Raw genomic sequence first — 21,854 nt, 5'->3', positions numbered from 1 at the left:
TGTCCTATTCTTCCTCTCGTTCCCCTGCCTTTGTCTTTCAAAGGGCCTGCTGGAGAGTCCCTGACCTTCTCTCCACACACACACTTTCATCTGCTATAGTATAACTACACATCGCTGTCAGCCTCCCAATGAGACAGAGACACACCTGTATGGACATATTAGCATATTACATCAAATCCCACAGATCAATGTGTGTATGTGCGTGTGTGCGTGTGTGTGTGTGTGGGGGGGGGGGGGGGGGGGGATTGTGTGTATGTGAGAGAGAGAGATTGTGAGTATGTGTGTGAGAGAGAGATTGTGTGTATGTGTGTGAGAGAGAGAGAGGAGGGAGAGAGAGGGGGAGAGGGATTGTCTGTGTGAGAGAGTGAGAGAGAGAGAGAGAGAGAGAGCAGAGAAAGAGCGAGAGGGAAAAGGAGAGACTAGGTTAACATGAATGTGTTTGTTTGTGGATGAGTATGTACATTTGTATGAATAGTGTATCTGCAAGCATGTCTATCAGTATGTAGTATCTGAGACATAGTAAATGGCCGTGTCCGAATAGCTGTACTAGCATTCTAAATAGTAGGTATTTTGGGTATGCAAATGTTATAGTATGTGACAGGAAATTGAGTATGCTTTAAATGCCAGGATGTCATTATCATTTTGGCTTCCAGTAAAATTCACACTATTGAGGAAGAGAACTGTCTCTCGAGAGCCACGCACTCTACCAAAATGAACGAATGGCGGGATTCAACACAATTGTGCATTAGATGACACCTTCGCAATATGGATGAGCCTATTATATTGATATTTGCTCGTACTACATACATTTTTAACTAAGCACTGCGATGTAGTGCCTTAGTCCGCTGCGCCACTCGGTAGGCTAAATAGTGCATTCTAATTAGTGTTTAGTACGATTAGTTCATAGTGTGTAGTTGATAGAATAATTTGTATGTTTAAGATAATGACTAAAGTATTCCACCCTGAAACTCTATAACTGTGTGAAATGTGTTCGAATCAGAAGAATATAATCTGGTGATGTGTGTAGCTTGGTTAGAATTATAACTAGGGCATTGTATTATTTTGTAGCTATGCAAGCAGGGTGCAACTGTGAGATGAGATAACTATGTAAAATATTGCCTATGATAAGAAACTTGTGTGTGTGTGTGTGTGTGTGTGTGTGTGTGTGTGTGTGTGTGTGTGTGTGTGTGTGTGTGTGTGTGTGTGTGTGTGTGTGTGTGTGTGTGTGTGTGCGTGTGTATGTATATATATATATATAAAAAGACTGGCTCTGCATTTGAGGGGCAGAGCGCTCTCTGAATAAAGTATTGATCTATTGCAGAATCTGAGACTTTGTCTAATTCTTCATTAACCAGAGCCTTACAACCTCTGGGAATTGGTCAAAGCTTGAGTGATAGTTGAGTTCAACCATTGAGATAGCAAAATTCTCGTGACAGTAGTTTAAGTAAGTAGTAGGCAAGCCAGATTTCGGACACGGCCATAGTCCATTACTAGTCTCTCTCCACAGAATAATATACAGTATTTACCCCCATAGTTTCACTGCCGAAAACACTTCAAAGCAGACATAAACAAAGGGGGTACTTATTATTTTTAGGCATTGAGCATGTGTGTGTGCATGTCAGCATGAGGACAGAAAAATAGAGCATAAGCCTTGCGTGCACACACAGTCAAAGTCATGCGATTGACACTGCTATTTGCTATTACCTTAAGTATGCAACATTATCTACTACCATTAAACTAGAAAAAAAACTACTTGTGGTCCCGTGATTGTGTTTTACGAGAGTGCTTTAGAGTAGAAGTGGCCATCTTGACTCGGTGATAACTGTGTGGTTGAAAATGGGTGGACCAAATTGGCCTTGTTCAGGGGCACTGGCAGTCCGTAAATACTGTGGTTCATGGCCGTGTCCGCATGGACTCTACAAGGAGTCGAAAGCATTCCACAGGGATACTGGCCCATGTTGACTCCAATGCTTTCCACAGTGGCTGGAGGTCCTTTGGTTGGTGGACCATTCTTGATACACACGGGAAACTGTTGAGCGTGAAAAACCCAGCAGCGTTGCAGTTCTTGACACAAACGATACCCCGTTCAAAGGCACTTACATTTTTTGTCTTGCCCATTCACCCTCTGAATGGCACACATACACAACCCATGTCTCAATTGTCTCGACTTAAAAATCTGCATTTAACCTGTCTCCTCCCCTTCATCAACACTGATTGAAATGGATTTAACAAGTGGTAATAATACGGGATCAAAGCTTTCACTTGGATTCAACTGGTCAGTCTATGTCATGGAAAGAGCAGGTGTTCTTAATGTTTTATACACTCAGTGCATGTAATGTATTGCCATTAAACATATGCAAATAAAGCCAGCTGACCAGTTCATGGAGGGTTCTAAGAATAACCCTTCAAATATAAAAAGGTTCTTGGAAGAACCCTTCATAGAAGGTTCTAGGGAGAACCTTCTGCAAAGGGTTCTACCTAGCACCAAAAAAGGTTCCCCAATTGGGACAAATTGAAAAACCTTATGGTTCTACTAAGCACCTTTTTTCTAAGAGTGTATGGTAGTATTTAATGGCAATCCTGACATCCAGCTACTCACTGTCTTGTACTTGACAATGTACTCCACGATGGGCATGCCCCCGTCGTCTTGCTTGACAAGGCCCAGCCGGTAGGCCTTGCCCATCCCTCTCTGGCCATGCACTGCCGGGGGGCTGGGCTCACGTATGGGTAAAGTCTGGAAGGACTCCGTGTGACTGAACTCCCCCTGGCCCTTCCCATTGACTGCAGCCACTCGCACTTCGTAGGTGGTGTTGGGCTCTAGGCCTGTCAGCAGTACTATCGCTGTAGGAGGAGAACCAGGGAGAGCATTAGTTAGCATATTATCATGTTGTTAGCTTGTTCACAGACACACAGAGAGGTAGAGCGAGAGAGATAGAGACATACAGACAGACAGAGAGACAGACATACAGTCAGACAGACGAGGTAGAGAAAAGAGAAAAGACAGACAGACAGAATAAGAGATAGATACAAAGAGTCAGAGGGATAAAGACGGACACAGATTTTTTGACAAGTGGAGTGACAGCGAAATAGATAGCTGCGAGAGTGAAACCTCTCACGCTGTGTGTGTATGTATGTAAGAGACGCCTACCACCTCCCACTCTTCTCTGTTGAATCCCACTAATCCACCCCAGCACCTCTTTGTTCCACCTGGTAAACAAGCTGGCTTAACGCGCTAACAGCATCGGTTAACAGTGCCACAAACACCACTATCAGTCAATGGGAGGGGGCGGGGTCGACAGCTACGCTAAAGCTAATTAATCGCTAACAGAGCCGCTAACACCCCTATGTGTCAAAGGGGGGACTGCAGCATACGGTAAAACTAATGCTAGTGCCACAAATCCCCTGTTGCTATCAGGACCACTCTCTTGTCAATACAGGGGGTAGGACGTACCATAGTGGAGTGCCACAGGGGGATCTGTGTACCTAGCTGTGTTGGGTGAGTATTCCACTGCAGCTGAGCTAGCCAGCATACTTCCTCCCTGCCTCCTTCCATTCATGGCCAGAGAGATAGTATAGCAGGTAACGATGTAAGGGCTCTAAGCCAATATGTGTTGTTTGAGTGTTGTTTGTGTGGAAACAGTATGAAAACAGTAGTACTCCATTGTTGATTCTCTGGGATCAGTAGATAGTAAAGCTTCATCTTCAATGTTCGGAGTAGGACAACATGTCTTTGGAACTCTTAAACTCTACTGAAATACTATGTGACAACTTCACAGTGTGCAGTGAAATGATAAGCATCTGTCAATAGTATTTTGAACATTTTCAAATTTAATGATATTAAATATCGGCCTAAAATATTGGCCATCGGCTCTCCAGAAAAACGGTATCGACATTGACCCTACAAAATCCATATTGGTCGTTCTCTAACAAAGACATTAGATCATACAACCACTCCTAAAAAATAAATACATTAAAACCTCTTTGGGCTAGGGGGCAGTATTTTCACCTCCGGATGAAAAGCGTGCCCAAAGTAAACTGCCTGCTACTCAGGCCCAGAAGCCAGGATATGCATATTATTAGTACATTTGGATAGAAAACACTCTGAAGTTTCTAAAACTGTTTGAATAATGTCTGTGAGTATAACAGAACTGATTTGGCAGGCAAAACCCTGAGCACAATCCATCCAGGGAAGTTTTTTTTTAGGTCAATATGTTTTACATACATTTTCTATGGTAAAGCCTTTTTAATAGGAATATGCTTGCAGTTCCTATAGCTTCCACTACATGTCAACAGTCTTTAGAATTTGGTTGATGTTTTTCTTTTGAGAAATTAAGAAGTATTCCTTTCCGTTCCATGTGTCATTCACATGGACTCAAGTCTTTCGTTGCACGCGACCTGGAACGTGCTTCACTTTGTTTTCATCCGGTATTGAGCACAGTATTTCCCGTCTTAAATTTTATTGATTATTTATGTTTTAGGGTACCTACGGTCGGATTAGGAATGTTGTTTGAAATGTTTGGACCAAGTTTACAGGTAACTTATTCGATACTTTGTAGGCATGTTGGGCGGGTTGTATTTGTGAATCAAACACGCCAAATAAATTGACATTTTTGGGACATAAACAAGGACATTATCGAACAAAATGACCATTTGTGATGTTTATGGGACATTTTGGAGTGCCGACAGAAGAAGATCTTCAAAGGTAAGGCATTAATTATGTCACTATTTCTGTCTTTTATCGTGTACCTGCCAGGTTGAAATCTCATTTTCATGTGTTTGTATGTGGGGTGCTGTCCTCAGATAATCGCATGGTTTGCTTTCGCCGTAAAGCCTTTTTGAAATCTGACACCTTGGCTGGATCAACAAGAAGTTAAGCTTTATTCTGATGTATAACACTTGTATGTTTTATGAATTGTTATTATGAGTATTTCTGTTTTTGTATTTGGCGCGCTGCAATTTCACAAGGTGTTGTCAAAGCAATGCCGTTAACGGGATTCGAGCGGGAGTGGGATAGAAGGGATCCCTAAGAGATTAATTAATCAGTAGAGCTTAATAACATTTTCTCAGCAGTCAGCCAAAATCATATTTCCAAAATCATATTTTCAATCTCTTTTCCATTTTTAAATTAAATATACCTTCCGGTAACCGGCCTCACTTAATGTGACACGGATCCGCAATTTCTTTTAGACCTTATAGCCAAGAACCTCCATCAGAAGCTAGCCAGCTAATTAGCTACTAGCTATTAAGCCATTGTTAGCCACGGCTAGCGGCCTTTCCTTCTGCACAGACACCAGACGTTTTTTTTTGCCTGGATAATACTTGCCAGCATCGGACTGTTTTCTCCACTACAACGCCAGATTCCTGCCGTAAACCCTGGACAATTACTCCTGATCATCACAGCTAGCTAGCTGCCACCGAGTGACCCAGCCCCGAAGCTAGCCCTGAGCCAGGCCCACCTCCCGGCCTACTCTGTGATCACCCGGCAACTCAAACGATGCCTTCCGGACTCTACCCCAACATGGCTAGAATCCACTACTCTGCCGGATCCTTGCCGTAAGCTCTGGACCTGTGCATCGAATCATCGCTGCTACCGAGTGCCTATAGTGGCTAAAGCCCCTGCCCCAAAGCTAGCACCAGTTAGCCGTGAGCCAGGCGCATCTCCCGGCTAGCAAACAAAATTACTACAACTACCTCTTTCGCCATCTGGTCTTGACCCTTTTTGTCGACACGGCGCCCCGCCGTACCACCATGACTGGTCCGCCGACTTAACTCCATCCGCTGTGCCCTCAATCGGCCTTCGCCGGACGTTGGAGCAGACGCTTCTACGTACCCCGGCCTGCTAACTGTAAACGCTGTGTCTCCCGTGTGCTAGCGTAGTAACGACTACCCCGCGACTTCCCTGTTCCATCTATTGCTGTTCACTGTTCCCTATGATCTCTTGGCTACATAGCTGATGCCTGCTGGACTGTTCATTAATCACGGTACTCCATTTTGTTCATTTTTTTGTTTATCTGTCAGCCCCAACTCAGGCCCTGTGTGTAGTTAACCGACCCTCTCTGCCCATTCATTGCCATTTTACCTGTTGTTGTTGTCTTAGCGGATTAGCTGTTGTTGTCTTACCCGTTGTTGCCTTAGCTAGCTCTCCCAATCAACACCTGTGATTGCTTTATGCCTCGCTTTATGTCTCTCTCAAATGTCAATATGCCTTGCACACTGTTGTTTAGGATAGTTATTATTGTCTTAGTATACCGCAGAGCCCCTAGTCCCACTCAACATGCCTCAAATACCTCCTTTGTCCCACCTCCCACATACGTGATGACCTCACCCAGCATTACTAGCCTGTCCAGAGATGCAACCTCTCTTATCATCACTCAGTGCCTGGGTTTACCTCCACTGTACCCGCACCCCACCATACCCCTGTCTGTACATTAAGCCCTGAATCTGTTCTACCGTGCCCAGAAATCTGCTCCTTTTATTCTCTGTCCCCAACGCACTAGACGACCAGTTTTGGCCTATTTATTGCCTTACCTCCTCACGCCATTTGCACACACTGTATATAGACTTTCTTTTTTTTCTATTGTGTTATTGACTGTACGCTTGTTTATTACATGTGTAACTCTGTGTTGTTGTTTGTGTCGCACTGCTTTGCTTTATCTTGGCCAGGTCGCAGTTGTAAATGAGAACATGTTCTTAACTAGCTTACCTGGTTAAATAAAGGTGAAATAAAATAAATAAATAGGCATTTGCTGAACGTGGGTGAAGGTTGTTGTTTTGCAACTTGCGCTGCTGTAAAAGTGCGCTAAGGGTAATGGTTGCTTTGCAATTGTATAATGGGGGATCTAAATACAAAATGAGCTAATTGCTAACATTTTGGCTCTACCAGGGGTTTGACGAGACCTTTAGTGAGTGCCAGTGGCATTCAGATGAACAAATTGTGCCAACTCATTATACACAGAGCTGTTTTATAGTGTAAAGTGCATCATTACTATTAAGTCCCTGAAGTGGCTCCAAATCCAAATATTAACTGTCAATTTGCGACTGGTAATTAGTTGATTTGGCTATCTCCGTTAACGTGCTCACCTCGAGACAAGGAAGGTGGTGAAACAGATGGGGGTGGAACACAAGAACTAACACAATTTAAGAATTCATACAATATACTTCACAACCTTGATTTCTTTCTCACTGTACATCTCTCTCGAATATCTCCCTCTCCCAAATCTCTCTCTTTCTCTCTAAAATCGTATTATAGTTGTTTTCTCTCCATCTTCTTCATATTTTCTCTTTCATTCTATCCTCTTTAACTCCATCTGTCTTTCTTTCTGTTCACATTGCCTGTATATATCACTTTGTTCTCTCTCTATCCCTCAATGCTTCCATGCTTCTCAGCATTTTCCGCATTCCATCTCACTATTGTAATAGACTCCAAAATGAGGGATATTAGCGATAAGCCCTTCAGGTTTGTCAGACCTGCTTATCGTCTGAGAATTCGTCCTTCTGAGGTGATCTTTTTTTGAAGTCCTCCACATCACGCACACCCACTCCCCTGAGTGCCTCCAAAATCAATTTCGAGGCGTGGAGCCAAAGTGGAAAGGGAAAGACAGTTGCTTTTCAGACCTGCTGGTTAGCTGCCTCCCCCTCTCTATCTCCCTCTCTCTCTCTCCCTCCCTTTCACAGGCTTTATGACCAGAGCGTAGGAGGCCTCCTGATCTTGTGGAGGCTTGCCGCAGAGAGATGGTTCGCTGCGCGAATCAAGTAGCAACGGCTTCCTGTTCACGCTTGTTTGGCTGGTTCACTGGTTCGATATGTTTGTGTGAGGATGGGGACTAATGTGCGTAAGCAAAGGTTCATCAAGGATGAGGGGTCTTAGTCTGACTTAGGTGGGCAGGACCTTGCAGTGAAAGACCTAACCTTACTTAGTCCCCGAAGACGGCAGCTTTTTGTTGTCTGAGTAAATGTAATGCATGTAAATGTGAGAAAACATGAGATATGTCACTATAATGGAGATGGTCATCTAGAATGTCTGTACCATTGTTGATGATGATTGTACATTTTTATGACGATAATGACGATGATGATTGATGATGACAAAAATGGTGTTGAAGATGATGAAAATGATGTCCATTTTGACGTTTGAGTTTGAGTTTATTTTATTTTTACAGGGACAGTGCACATTAATCAACGTTTCAGTAAAAGTGCCGGTTTTAGCCAGCCGGCTAATTTTCAACCGCAGTCCCTGGGCAGGTTATTAAAAACAATTACAATATAGACAATCATTGAACAGTGAGCACACGCAGAGTAACATAGGACAAGCAAGACATAGCATACAGACAGAGCAACATAGGACAAGCAAGATGTAGCATACAGACAGAGCAACATAGAACAAAAAGCAACAAGACCAAATCCATAAAAACAACAAAGTGTTTCCACACCTCACAAGCTACAGACAACAGACAACATGGAAAGTGGCAATACACAGCTAGGGATTATGTTCACAAGTCTGATTGACCTTTAGCCATGTCTTCATGCATTTTGTGAAAGTGTGATATGTGGTGCAGTTATGTGTGTCTGATGCCAGTGTATTCCAGACATGGGAAGCTCTCACAGAGAAAGCAGATTTACTAAAGGTGCTTTTCCTTAAGGGAACTATACAGTCACCTCTCATGGCAGACCTTGTGGATCTGCTGCCATATGTTTGGGTTTTCTGTTTTACAAAAATACTGAGTGGAGGGGGAGCTAGGCCATTTAGGATCTTGAATACAAGACATGCGTCGGTGTATTGCACAAGATTTTCCCAACTCAGGAGCTCATGCTTTCTGAGGATGTAACAGTGATGATGGCTATTGGGCTTTCTATCGAGCACTTTGAGAGCCTGTTTGTAGACAGACTGAATAGGTTTTAATGTTGTATAGCAAGCTTGGGTCCAACTAGTCAAGCAGTATGTTAAGTGGGGGAGTATCATCGATTTGAAATACAGTTTTGCTACCTCTGTGGTCAAACAATTTCGTATAAATCGGAAATTAGCTAGGTTGAATTTGGTTATTTGAATTACCTTTTTCACATGCTTTTTAAAAGAGAGGTTGGAATCAAGTATGATTCCAAGGTACTTAAAATCAGATACCACCTGGAGCTTCTCCCCTGACACATAGACATCTGGCTCAGTAGCATCTGTTGCCCTCTTTGTGAAGAACATGCAAACTGTTTTTTTCACATTGAGATGCAAACACGAGTCACTGAGCCACTTTGTAACCTGGACCATTACAGTAGTGAGTTCTTGTGCAGCTTGTTGTTTGCTCTTTGCATGCACATATATCACTGTATCATCTGCATACATTTTAACTTCAGACCCAGTGCAGACGGAAGGCAGATCATTAATGTACAGGCTGAACAGGAGGGGCCCCAGTATTGACCCTTGGGGCACGCCCACATCATAGCTAAGAGTGGGCGACAGCTCATTGCTCACTCTGACACACTGAGTTCTGCCTTCAAGGTATGATTTCATCCATCTCAAGGCATCGGGGGAAAAGTTGAACTTGGACAATTTTGTGATGAGAATCTCATGGTTAACAGTATCGAAAGCCTTCCTTAGGTCCAGAAACACAGCCCCAACAATGCCCCCTTTGTCCATCTTGGACTTCACATTTTCCAGAAGAAAGCAGTTGGCCGTTTCTGTGGAGTGTTTCGCTCTGAAGCCAAACTGCATGGAGTGTAATGTGAAGGGGCTGTTGTTGAGGTGGGAAATCAGTTGTTCTGCTACACACTTTTCAACAACCTTCGACACTACAAGTAGTATACTAATGGGCCTGTAGTTACTCACATCAGCAGGGTCGCCCGATTTAAAGATGGCCGTTATTATGGCTGACTTCCATACCCTTGGAAACACCCCCAGACCAATAGATGTGTTGGTGACCTTAGTAATGGGGCCAATGAGTGACTCTTTGTAGTTTTTAAGAAAGGTAGAGTCCAGCCCAAACACATCTTTGGATTTAGAGTTCTTTAGTGAGCTAATCACCTTGTTCACCTTTGACTCAGAAACCTCCCTTATGATGAAGACAGGTTGAGCGTCATTTACTAGCACTGAGCCCAATAAACCAGTGGAGGGGTTCTGTGTCAGTACCTTGACAGAGTCAATAAAGTAGGAATTGAAGGCTATTGCTATTTCAACTGCATCCTGTGTTAGATTGTTATTCACCATGATTTCTAGTCTTTTTGCGGTGTTACTATGGTCTTTCCCTGTTAACTTTTTTAGATTCTCCCAGATCAATTTAGAATGTCCCTTTGCCTCACCAATTATGTTAATAAAAAAGTTTGCCTTGGCTGTCTGATTTCTTTCATCACCTTATTTCACTACATGGTAAACCTACGTCTGTCATGCTCTAATTTGGATTTTAGGGCTGTTTTTAGAGCATAATCTCGTTCTTTCATCAATTTCCAAATTTCTCCATTTAGCCAAGGAAGACTGCTCTTTTGGCCAGGTTTGGATTTGATTTTCTTTAGGAAACCATTTATTGTAGCCTGGATTGTGGATAGAAAAACCTCACTATCAGCTTCCACGTCTGTATAGGACAAGAGATCATTCCAGTTAATTCCATTAATTGCTTTTTCAAAATAGTTTAATTCACTCTTAGGTATTCTTAGTTGATCCGGGTTTCTAACAGTAGAGAGCTTAAACCTGCTCTTAGACAACTTTCTGGCTATAAGTGTCAAATTATGATCAGATAGCCCAGTAACCATATTGAATGATTTAGTCACTCTCTCTGGTTTATTACTGAACACCAAATCAATCTGTGTTTTAGAGCAACAAGTCACCCTGGTTGGCCCTTTAACGAGCTGTGTAAGGTCAAAGGTATTAGTGATCCGTTTGAGGGTTTTCCTACAAGACTTGTCTTCATAATTAATATTAAAATCTCCCATTAAGATGACCTCCTTCCCAAAATCACATTCCCTAAGCATGTTATTAAACTGATCAAAAAACACACTTTTGGTGGAAGGTGGTCTATACATTCCAATAAGGGTAAAGGACATTTGGGGAGACAGTGTAACGTTCAGGCCAATACATTCTAGTTCATTATCACATGACCACTCAATTTGTTTACATCGGATATGTTCTTTAATGTAAATCATCAGACCCCCTCCTCTTCCTTCAATCCTGTCTCTCCTGAAAACATTGTAGCCAGGCACAATCAAAGCAGCACATGGAGAGTTTGTATGGAGCTATGTCTCTGAGAGGCAGAGGAAGTCAAGGTTGGAGTCTGTGAGTAGATGTTGAATTTGATCACTTTTTGGAATGACACTACGAATGTTCAAGTGCCCTCCTAGTAGTCCCTTGGGCTTAGCCCGTGGGTCCCAGATGACTCGAGAGTGATTGACACATTGAAAAAAGTTAAATTTTCTGTGTTTTCTGACAGCTGGGTTTAGGCCGTTTTGTTTCGTTTTGATTAGGGGCATTTCGGTAGCGGAATTAACAATCCCTCCCGCTTGCACTGGATGTGGGGAACTACTTAAAACAGCTTGCGTACCAGAAGCAAAGTCAGGGATCGCATATAGCGGCTTGGGTATGTTTGAAGAGTCCAAATCTATCCTGGAACCGGGTGAATCGAGAGAAACCATGGGACGATAGCACTCACCCACTTCCACAGCAGCGATGATCTGTGGACGAGGCCATCCCCTGCTTTCCACTCCGGTGAGTATCGCTGGCTCGGTGATGTTAGGCCCAGGATTAAGTTGCACATCCCCGGAGAGCAGCAGGGTAGTGAACAGGTAGTTTAACAGTTTCCGATAAATGTTGGACTTGTGTTTGTCACGCCTAAGCGGTTCAGTGGAATAGGGAGCGAGGTAGACTTGGCCATTATTCAGAACATTATGGTATGCTGTGTATAGTCCGCTCCGGTGGATCGGTGAACCAATGTGTTTGGTGTAGATATTCTCCGGCAGTAGATGATGGCAATGAAAAAAACAATGATGATGACATAATGACAGCGACAATGATCAGAATAGGGATAATGAAGATCAAAACAGAGGAAATAGGGGAACACACTCACTCTGGACGCCATGTGACTTGACGTCTCTCCAGTCCTGCGAGCCCACTTCTTTGTAGTTGACCAGGTAGTGGCCAATGGGTACACCGCCATGTGAGTCGGGTTTCATGAATGTCACCGTGGCGATGCGCTGTGACACGGCCGACAAGCGCACCGAGTACGGGTTCGAGGGCACGTCTACAAAAAAGCAGAGAAATAGGTGTCACACTCATAACCGTCCCCCATTGAAACAACACACATCCAAACATCAGTTCCGGTAACCCTTCAGAAACATTACATTGTTTGGAAACATAACATTGTTGGTGTGTCTTTATTGGCAAATCAAAACTCTCACAAGTGATACAAAGATGTCGCTATGGCAACTCAGCCTTATTGGGTTTTACAATGCAGAATGCTTTGTGTTTACCCACATACAGTGTTCAGGCGTAGTTTAAAAAAAAGCCAAGGCCATTATATTTATCAGCGGTTGACTCAATACCGTTATCACACAAACACTTCCCTTTTATCTGGTGGAGCCACGGGGCTTTGAGCAAATCAAAAGAAACCGTTGCTGTCCTAAAGAGCCTCTCTTTTATAAGACCAGGAATACATTAAGGAGAGAGAGGCCTTTCAGCACGGTTGTGGGGCTACACACAATCGGGCACACACATGCACACACGTACATACACAAGCATAAGCACACACACGTACACACTGATATGCAGCCTGCACACACACACACACACACACACACACACACACACACACACACACACACACACACAGACACACACACACACACACACACACACACACACACACACACACACACACACACACACACACACACACACACACACACACACACACACACACACACACACACACACACACACACCTCAAAGGGAAACCATCAATCATATGGATAAAAACAAAGTTTGAGCTAGGAATGTCTATGTACAAAGCCTGATTCAACAATTGATTCTGAAAACCCAGCACATACCTTCTAAATAAGTCATACACGTTGCAAAAGTTGCATAGTTACAATGTGTATCTAGCGACAAGTTATTATTTACACACAAACTGTATTTCTTTCAATCTCTGTTGCTATATGACACAAAGTTAGAGTGGGAAGGGAGACAAATTGAACTATCTTTGCTAACACTGTGGGTATAGGCAGTTCAAGCCTTCAGAGTCAATCCTTAACAGTCTTATATACACTGCATTTTTAACTTGGCACAACCCCATGATATCTTGAGTAATACATCAAAGACCATATTCACGATGCATCTCAGAGTAGGAGTACTGATCTGATTTTGCCTTTTAAGTCATAATGAATAAGAGGGTTGACCTGATCCTACAGTAGTTCATCACTCCTACTCTGAGAGGCTTTGTGAATTCAGGCCCAAAATGTATTAACATCAGGGATAATGCATGACTTTTCAACTATGATCTGACATTTACTTGCATCAATAACATTCATAATATCATTCAAGTTACATAAGGAGTTGCATAAGTGGGTTAGTGCTGCGACACGGTTTCTATAGAAATGAACTGATCATGAATCAAGTGTTAGCATTTAGCGGGGTAGTTGGCTTACAGGGTTGGCTCACAGTCTTCTATCTAGAGTTATTACACTAGAGTTTCCTCTCTCTTTAATGATCAGACTTTGAAGCCGAATCAAACTGATGTGTGTGAAGGACCCATTGTTTCATTTCATGGATCTCCAAACCTCTGTTTTAGTCTTATGGTTTGTTATTCACAATGTGGCGACACTCCATTCATTGCGATAGAGGGAAAGAGATCTGAATCTTAATTGAGCGAAGACTTGTTTACTTTCCTTTAGTGATGATGTCTGTGTGTCTGTGACAGAGAGAGAGTTTTTAAAGGTGTCTCTGTGTGTTTGAAATGTGTGTTCCGACATGTGTGTGCGCATGTATGCGAAAAATGCATACGTATATGGGTATGTGTGTGGAAGAATATCTCTTAAAACTACATTGTAAGTACTTTTTCTCAGAATTCTACTTCTAAGAGGCCCTGTGTTTGAAGTAATTGGATCTGCACTAAAGTGAATTGGACTGTGTTATTTTATATTAGCCTGCTCTATGCACCATAAATTAGGGGGTACTTTAGTAAATAGAGGGAACTACGTTAAATCAGCGAGCACTATTTGAGATTAGGTTAGGCTAAATAGAGGTTGGGGGGTGGTTGTGGGGGGGGTTAGGGGATTTACTGACATGGAAATGGCAAATAAGTAGGTTATCAACAACAAAATAGAGCGAGAGGGGTGCAAAACAGTTGGAAGACACTATCTGGGAAAGCATAAATGCACACACGTACATATAGTACACACAGCAATGCACGTACACACTGATATGCAGCATACACACAAACACACTAGTATAAATGCACACACGCACGCACACACACACACAATGCCATGCGCACGCTCACACACACAAACACACACACACACACAAAGGGAAGTTTGAGCTATGAAGGTCTGTGCACAAAGCCAGAATCAACAATTGATTCTCAAACCTTCCAAATAAGTTGTACAAGTCGCTAAAGTTGAATAGTTAGAATGTTTATTATCTAAACATAAACCATACTTAGGCGGTACTTTGGTAAATAGGGGGAGCTACAGTAGGTTAAATCAGTGAGAACCATTTGAGATTAGGTTAGGCTAAATAGAGGTTGGGGGGTGGTCGGAGGTGGTTATGGGATTTACTGCCATGGTAACAGCAAACAAGGAGGTTATCAACAACAAAAGAGTGAGAGAGGGGTGCAAAACAGTTGGAAGATACTATCTGAAGTGGCGCTTTGTTGCTTTGGTCAGCAGTAGATATTTCATTGAGTGATTGGGGCGATGATACACAGTTGGAACTATTTGATTGATGGATGAACTTTGATATGTTGAGGTGCATGGTTTACCCAATTCCATATGTATGATATCAAGGGAAAGACCAATGTGCTATAAAGAGGGAGGATTGGTTACTTTATGAGGCCAGCACTTACCTGCCTGGGCCAGGATGAACTCTTGGTATTTCACTCCGATGTTGTTCCGGGCCGTGCAGTTGTAGCGTCCGAAATCCCTGTCGGACACTGGGGTGACCTAGGGACAAACATTTGAGTGAGCACAGAGACCAGAGCTAAGTCAATACAATGACACTGGCATTACACTAAGTGAAGACATTTGGTAATACTATTTTAGCCATTATAAAGAATTGTTTCTTTCATTCAGCCCTTATTTTACCAGATAAGTTGGCAATGACCTAGGGAAAAGATGCAGAGGAGAGGAAAGGAGTTGAATAGACCACTTGGAAGCTGGGGATGATTTTTATTTCTGAAGTTAGATTGTTACCGGTGGGTGCCCTGTTGCTTCCTATACCCACCTCTAGCAGGGACTTGCCGTCGGTCGTGTGGATGCGTGTGTTGGCAGTGCCCTCAGCTGAGATGGTGAGGCGTCCTCTCCTCCACAGCATGGTGGCGGGCGGGTTGGACTTGACGTCACAGCTGATGTTTATCGGGTTGCCCTCCCACGAGTAAAAGATGGTTTGGTTGGTCTGGAATTTGGGCATGTCTATCCAAGACACAACATGATTGGTCGGTTAGCTTCCAAGTCATGCTTAACCAGGCAAATAAAAAACAGCCATAAAATCTGAGATGAAAAATACAAAAGATGGGTTGTTGGGCGAGTGAAAAGGGAGAGTGTCTCATGAATGCCTCAATACACTCTCGCTAAAGTTAAAAGGAAGCTTAAACTTAATTGAGGACACCTCATGCTGGGCGAGAGATCTCCATTACGATACTCTTTCCGAGTGTGCGTGTGTGTCGTGTGTGTGTGTGAATCTGTGGTGCTGAGCTGGATGGGCGCTAATGAACAATCCCCCCACTGCATTGGGGGGCCGCTTGCCATCACTGCTCGATGCTGCATTCACCCAGTAGTCAGTAGAGTGGCATTATGGTCTTTTTTATGCTTGCTCGCAGTATTCCATTAGGGAGATTGATGCCTGGTGCTTTGTCACGAAGGATGATGTGCCTCTACCTCTTCTTGTCCCGCCACAGACTTAATAAATTAGTTAATTAGCTCTGCGGTGACAGTTGGCTTAGCTCCCGCCGCTGCTACGCTCAGTCACACACCTCTTGGGCCCATTTTGTCCATCTACTTTCTGACTGTCGTGTTGAGGGAGGGCTTGATGGGTCACTGCTCTGAGGGTGTGGCATTGCCAAGGGTGGCGTGGGAAAAGTGAGGGCAGTGTTGTCATGCATGCTCACCTCAAAGGGTGCCACTTATAGCACGTTTGTTAGAAAAGACAGACACCTGGGTCTATATAGTTCCTTATTGCAATTGCACCTCTACTTTGGCAGTTATTACATGTGTGTTTCATGCCATTAGCCTTTCACGCGAGTTCCAAATATCTCAAATGGTTGCTCCAACGTGAGTTTTTTTATGCGTGTGATGTCAGAATGCACTCACTGTTCCAAAATGTGATTGTTATGCAACAAGACAGTTAACATACACTGCCCTCAAACCAAGGCACGCTGCCTGCTAATTATCTATAGGCTGTTTCAACTTTTACATTTTTTATTATTTTCTAACAAGTTTTATTTTCTAACAACAGTTTGAATGGAGGTGTATTCCGCCTCCTCATTACTTCACATAAGAAGTGGCCCATTTCACTGTTGGTGACAATTTATGTTTGAGACTGAGCCGAACAAACTTCTCTCTTCAACGAGAGCCCAAGCACTTCCCCAGTTTTTCCCCAGATCAAGTATGAAGACATTGTGCATCTCTAGGCAGAACAGGTCTTGCACAAACTTTTCCCCTGGCACAGTTTCTGGCTGGCGCCCGTATTGCCTTCATTGTTGTTTATTCACAGATAATAACTTTTGACATGTGTGCGTTCCTATCAAAGTAAGTGCCTTATTTTCTGTATAGTGTGTTGTCGTTCCTACTGTAGCATACTGTATTTATGTATGTAATGTATTTACTGTTATATTCACGTTTTGAAGTGTTAGTGACAAATCATGCATTCCAACTCTTGCATAGATTGTAATGTACACATATGATGTGTACTGACTATGATGAGCTAATGCTAAGCTATTTGCCAGCTATGTGTGGCGCCATGTTTGTTGATATCATACAATGCATTCTGGTTGTCACGTAAGGGTCTGTCAGACCAAAGATGTTATAAAAACAAATGAGGTGAAGGCATAGTTCACACGACTGACTTATGGTGCTTTCAAGATTACTGGGAACTGGAAAAAATACGAGATAAATCATGACATCAGTGATTTTCAGGTCAGAAAGTTGGAGCTTTAGAAAGAGGCACAATTTCCCAAGTTGGACGACCGTTCAAAACTAGTTTTCCCAAGTCAGAGATCGTTTTTTTCAGACTTCCCAGTTGTCTTGAACGCAATGAAATCGGAAGTCGGAGATTTCTGAGTTCCCAGTTGTTTTGAATGCGGCATCAGATTGTAACTACGGTACCTCAGGGTTGCCAGCTCAGACCCACTTTCAAGGGGTTTTATTTTTATTTAGCGTATAAACTTCTGTGTTTGCTCCCCACTTATTGATAAATCCCCCATTATAGTAGTATTTCCTGCGTCATATCTCCACACAATACCTTCCCCCATTTCTACCGACCATGGACTTGAAAAACCCTCTAAAATGGTTTCATCCCTGTCTAGCTTTTGCACTACGGCTAGGCTAGGCAGTAGGCTTGTATTTGGGGTGATCATCTGTGTCCTTTGTGATTTGTCAAGAACGGTAAGCGACTTGTCAAGTCATGTGCTTATATTTTTTTCAGGCAATGGGCACAGCCATCTTTGACTTTGACTATGTTTGTTTGTGTCTTATAGTGAATGGCATTCTGGGATTATGGAGTTTTCGCTTGTCAGACATAAACAAACATGGCTGCCATCATAAAGTATTTAGCTGCTGTTAGCTTAGCTGACACACAGCTATTTTCTAAACAGTATTATATTTCTCCCTTGTGCTCACCAGAGATGTGGTACATTGTAAAGAAATCTAGCTTTTAGGTCACTAACTTGTGTTTTGTTTTTTTGGCAGCGCAACCTGTTATTTAGACTGGTTTATGGAATGAGTTTGGCTGTGGATGTGTCCCGTGTGATGTTACGATGATGAAGATCACATTTATCTTTTACAATAAAATGTGAAATTGAGAAATAAAGGGGATAGATAAATGATGCAGCAGGATATCCTCCTACTACTTAGCCTATCTGGGGGGCAGGCAACTCTGTTGTGATTAATCTAGCACAAGCATAGCATCAAAACCACACACACAAATCTGCTGACTTGTAATATGCCAATGTTGAACACTGTTTCTGTTCCCGCAAAAGGGAAACAGAAACAGTGTTCAACAATGGCATATTACAAGTCAGCAGATTTGTGTGTGTGGTTTTGATGCTTTGTTGTGTAAACAAGTTGTATTGGTTTTAGATGTAATAATGAAGAAACTTTTTTATTAAATTCCATTGTCCTCCAATAGAGAATCTTATCTCTACTTCAGTTTGAGCCTCAATACTGTGCAGGTGTGCAAACCTGTGTGTGCATACTGTATCTGAGTAGGCATGTATGCTTTTGTTCTCAAAATGTACTTACACTCTATATCGAGGAACATGCTCTTTTGGTGGCCCCCGATCCTGCTGAGGGCCTCACAGTCAAAACGGCCTAAGTCAGTTAGCTTCACCCCACTGATGGTCAACATGGACTTGCCATGGCGGCCCCGCACGTCCACACGCCCATCCTGGCTCTGTGCAGGCACACATGCATGCGCACACACACACACACGCACACACACACAAACACACACACACGCAGACACACACACGAATGATCATGAATGTATTGTATACTGTACATCTCATGTGAAGAATTTGCTTTATCCCCTCCATCCACACACATACACTTTTTTTCTGTTGACCTTTACTCCAAAACAACCTCACACAACTTCAACACTGTTAACCTCTATGGGCTAGGTGGGACGCTTGAAAAAAAGGCTTTACAACGAAAGCAAAACATTAGATTATGTCAGCAGAGTACCAAGCCAGAAATAATCAGACACCCATTTTTCAAGCCAGCATATAATGTCACCAAAACCCAGAAGACAGCTAAATGCAGCACTCACCTTTGATGATCTTCATCAGATGACAACCCTAGGACATTATGTTATACAATACATGCATGTTTTGTTCAATCAAGTTCATATTTATATCAAAAACCAGCTTTTTACATTAGCATGTGACGTTCAGAACTAGCATACCCCCCGCAAACTTCCGGGGAATTCGCTAACATTTTACTTAATTACTCACGATAAACGTTCACAAAAAGCATAACAATTATTTTAAGAATTATAGATACAGACCTCCTCTATGCACTCGATATGTCCGATTTTAAAATAGCTTTTTGGTGAAAGCACATTTTGCAATATTCTAAGTACATAGCCCAGGCATCACGGGCTCGCTATTTAGACACCCGGCAAGTTTAGAACTCACCATAATCATATTTACTATTATAAAAGTTTGATTACCTTTTGTTGTCTTCGTCAGAATGCACACCCAGGACTGCTACTTCAATAACAAATGTTGGTTTGGTCCAAAATAATCCATCGTTATATCCGAATAGCGGCGTTTTGTTCGTGCGTTCCAGACACTATCCGAAATAGTAAAGAAGTGTCGCGCGCATGGCGCAATTCGTGACAATAAAATTCTAAATATTCCATTACCGTACTTTGAAGCATGTCAACCGCTGTTTAAAATCAATTTTTACGACATTTTTCTCGTAGAAAAGCGATAATATTCCGACAGGGAATCTCCTTTTCGGCAAACAGAGGAAAAAATCCCAAAGGCGGGGGCGGTCGGGGTCATGCGCATAAGCCAGTGTCCCTTGATCGGCCACTTGAGAAAGGCGATAATGTGTTTCAGCCTGGGGCTGGAATGACGACATTCTGTTTTTTCCCGGGCTCTGAGCGCCTATGGACGACGTGGGAAGTGTCACGTTAGAGCAGAGATTCTTAGTAAATGATAGAGATGGAAAAGAAGTTCAAGAAATGGTCAGACAGGCCACTTCCTGTAAAGGAATCTCTCAGGTTTTGACCTGCCATTTGAGTTCTGTTATACTCACAGACACCATTCAAACAGTTTTAGAAAATTTAGGGTGTTTTCTATCCATATGTAATAAGTATATGCATATTCTAGTTACTGGGTAGGAGTGGTAACCAGATTAAATCGGGTATGTTTTTTATCCAGCCGTGTCAATACTGCCCCCTAGCCCTAACAGGTTAAACCCCCTTGACACTCAGTCAAACCAAGTATCTGATATAAAATCAGTTTTACGCCTCTGGCTAGGATTAATGTGATTGACTATCAATTGATTTGCAATAATTAGATAGAGAACTGTGAAGACAGATGGTCTCAATTTGAAGCCAAGGGTCAATTAGATTGGGAGCAGCAATCATTCCTTGTAATCATCAATGATACTTAACAAAGACAAACTGGCTCAACGTGATCATCACTTAGAAAGTGATACTTTGAGAGTTTGCACTTTTGGGACTACTCCATTGGTGATTTTAATATTTAAAAGAAAACAATTACTATTTGAACACAGGTCTGCTAGCTGTGCGGACTCCCTAAGCAGATAGTGACTGCCATTGATTAATCAAGAGCTAGGGTTAGAAACCAGCAGGACTGGGCCCAACATTCGTAACCACTGGAGTTCCCATGCCAATTTGGCCAATAGATATCTCTCCACCCTCTGGGACCCATCTCTGTGTCATTTTCCTCCCTTCTCCTTTAGTCTTGAGCCTTGGTGTCTCCTGGGAGCTTGCTCCTGCAGTGTGCAGATGTGGCAGACTCACACAGACTCCAACTGACACCAACACCCACTCTATAGATCTCCCTAAACAATCGATGCATATCCAGCTCCAGCTGTTAATGCCCATTATAATGCCTCAGTCATATTAGCCCTGACTGTGAAGTCTCTTGCAGTCATTTCAGCTCACACAGTCTCTCGCTACTGCCAGGTTAAAGAGGCCTCCCTTTAAGGAGTGATAAAGGGTATAATACAGTTGGTTTGATCTCGGGTGAATCGTCACTTGTGTAGATAAAAGTTGGTTTGATCCTGGTTTTACCTTGAATGTGATTATTGTTTATAAAATTGTGGTTGCTATGAAAGTGGTGCTTTCAGTAGCATGGTCACAGTGTGCTACTGCACATATACAGCAGGTGCCCTCCACATTCCATTTGAACAATTCAGGAGTGGAACTGGACATTGCATTTGGAGTGAATAGAAACACTGTCAAATAAATTGGGGGGGGCCAGAAAGCAAATCTGCCAGAGGAAGAGAATGCTGACTGGGCTTTACGCATTCTCTCTCTCTTGCTCTCTCTCCTGGATGTGGGTTATTTATTCCCAGGTTCCGCTGGCTGAGGAAGGGATGCTCTCTCTAGGGAGAAGGAGGGAGGAAAGAGAGGAGGGAGAGAGAGAGGGAGGGAGGGACTGAGACACTAGCCTGTTTGATATGCAGTGCAGAGGAGCTGACATGGACAGGAGACACTGCAGGAGCACACACTCAGACACAGACAGACAGAAGGAAGGAGAAAGAGAGAGAGAATGAGACAGCAATCACACAAAGCAAGAGGAAAAAGGGAGAGATAGGTAGAGAGAGGTAAAGGTAGGTGGAAGATGAAAGATGGAGAGCAGAGCAGATCAGTGGAAGCCCTCTCCATCTGATGTGAGGAAACTGGACATGCCCTGCTACACCCTGCAATGATCACACATGATCTTAAATAAGATATCTCCAAAGCTGAACTCCAA

The 21,854-nt window shown here is 42.9% G+C and overlaps 1 protein-coding gene across 4 annotated transcripts in view; it reads right to left on the bottom strand.

Moving 5' to 3' along the window:
* LOC106574338 (neural cell adhesion molecule 2) overlaps positions 1 to 21,854 on the bottom strand; it is a 499,358-nt gene that overhangs the window by 54,359 nt on the left and 423,145 nt on the right. For all 4 annotated transcript variants that reach the window (XM_014150199.3, XM_014150197.3, XM_045697543.2 and 1 more), the window contains exons 9-13: positions 18,643 to 18,793; positions 15,410 to 15,597; positions 15,033 to 15,129; positions 12,039 to 12,212; positions 2,600 to 2,841 (exon numbers count right to left, since the gene is read on the bottom strand). In XM_014150199.3, coding sequence (XP_014005674.1) covers positions 2,600 to 2,841; positions 12,039 to 12,212; positions 15,033 to 15,129; positions 15,410 to 15,597; positions 18,643 to 18,793 — 852 coding nt within the window. The remainder of the gene's footprint in view (positions 1 to 2,599; positions 2,842 to 12,038; positions 12,213 to 15,032; positions 15,130 to 15,409; positions 15,598 to 18,642; positions 18,794 to 21,854) is intronic.

Source organism: Salmo salar, chromosome 16, assembly GCF_965601325.2.
Source record: "Salmo salar chromosome 16, fSalSal1, whole genome shotgun sequence".
Taxonomy (NCBI): Eukaryota; Metazoa; Chordata; class Actinopteri; order Salmoniformes; family Salmonidae; genus Salmo; species Salmo salar.
This window is presented reverse-complemented; position numbering and strand designations above follow the sequence as displayed.